General features: G+C 38.4%; 1 protein-coding gene across 2 annotated transcripts; it reads right to left on the minus strand.

Annotated features, from left to right (window-relative positions):
• Positions 1-775: 775 nt before the first annotated feature.
• Positions 776-1,245, minus strand: LOC108382925 (glutaredoxin-C4-like). Of its 2 annotated transcripts, none has more exons than XM_017639293.1 (2): positions 1,046-1,245; positions 776-928 (listed from the first exon to the last, which is right to left on the minus strand). In XM_017639293.1, the coding sequence occupies exons 1-2, from the start codon at positions 1,145-1,147 to the stop codon at positions 791-793; spliced, it is 240 nt and encodes a 79-aa protein (XP_017494782.1). In that variant the 5' UTR covers positions 1,148-1,245; the 3' UTR covers positions 776-790. The 2 variants fall into 2 exon arrangements, with proteins under 2 accessions (XP_017494782.1, XP_017494781.1); XM_017639292.1 differs by having other exon boundaries at positions 995-1,245.
• Positions 1,246-1,251: the final 6 nt, after the last annotated feature.

The following is a 1,251-nucleotide window of genomic DNA, read 5'->3' on the forward strand; positions in this document are numbered from 1 at the left end:
CACGCTTTATTACAAAAATTTTATTTACTAAATCAGTGCAAAAAATTTAACAATAATGTCGGTTGGAAATATGGTATTTGTTGCAAATTTTTGTTATAAATTTGTATATACATTTTTATATACAAGATATTTTTATAAAACACCAAAATAGACATCACTGTGGCGGCAGCCCCAGGTTTACCACACAGAAAGGGAATTCTAGCTACCTCATCCCTTCCCAAGGTTACATCACGGGGGCGGTAGGCCGCCTACGCAGAAAGGTGTTCTCTGCAAAAGATGTCCAGCCCCCCTTCTTCGGACGCAAGTTTAACTTTGTTTTTTTTCTTGCAAAAACGCTAAAATTCCCCTATTTTCAAACAGCTCCCCAGAGGTCTGTGGGAGGGGTTGGGGGGGGAGGGGTGACTTCATAAAGCGTCACTCCTCTTTCGTTTAGGGGGGATTTGTGGGGCCCACACCACCTGCCCCTCCGTCCCCACCCCTAAATCGTTGCACAAATAGCTAAACACTTCCCATTCCTTTTATTAAAACAAGAAAAAGGAAGTGTGTAAGAAATAATACTGAGTAATAAAATTATAGTTAAAAAAAAAAACAACAACACGCTTTTATTACAAGAACTAAAAGGAAAAAAATTATTTATTGATTTAAAGATTCGTTAAATAAGGATATGAAGTTCCCTAACTTGATGTTATTTAAACTAGCTTAAAACAGGATTAAATAGGATTAACGTCCTGACCAAGTTTCATTTGTCAATTCCACCTGGTTTTCTTAAAACAAAAGGTGCGCCTGAATACTAAAGTCTACCCGGCAAATCCCTATTACTTACCGTTCTACCGCCTGTTATCTCACCGAGGATGTTTTGGATTTCTTCAGCATCAGTGCGACTATCAAGTTCAACAACATATGCAGGAACAGCAAGTTTGCGAAATTGCTTAAAAGAAAATCAAGAACATACATAAATAAGTAAATCCACGTTCGAAAAGGTGTTAACTCCAACCTCCTTGGCCATGGTGCAGAAAGGGCAGTAGCTTTTAGAAAAAATGACTACCTTATTATTTGCAATTACTTCGCGCACCATATCTGCCTGAGAATTACTCATATTGACGTTTACTATCGGTTTCTTAAGTAAAGCAGAAATTACTGAACCCATACATGAGCTCCTTACACCCACGCCGACAACTTGGAAAACTTTCAGGCGTGAAAAATTAATCAGATGTTTCGCAGAAAAGCTGAAATCAGTCAAGAACGCAGAAC

The sequence above is a fragment of the Rhagoletis zephyria genome, unplaced genomic scaffold (assembly GCF_001687245.7).
Source record: "Rhagoletis zephyria isolate East Lansing unplaced genomic scaffold, Rhagoletis_zephyria_1.1 Rzeph_scaffold_29525, whole genome shotgun sequence".
In the NCBI taxonomy this organism is placed as follows: Eukaryota; Metazoa; Arthropoda; class Insecta; order Diptera; family Tephritidae; genus Rhagoletis; species Rhagoletis zephyria.

Excerpts from the sequence above, each read along its gene's own strand:
- LOC108382925 (XM_017639292.1), bottom strand. The coding sequence starts at position 1,147 with ATGGGTTCAGTAATTTCTGCTTTACTTAAGAAACCGATAGTAAACGTC. Across the intron at positions 929-994 it reads TCTGCACCATGGCCAAGGAG|CAATTTCGCAAACTTGCTGT; the intron begins GTTGGAGTTAAC and ends TTTTCTTTTAAG.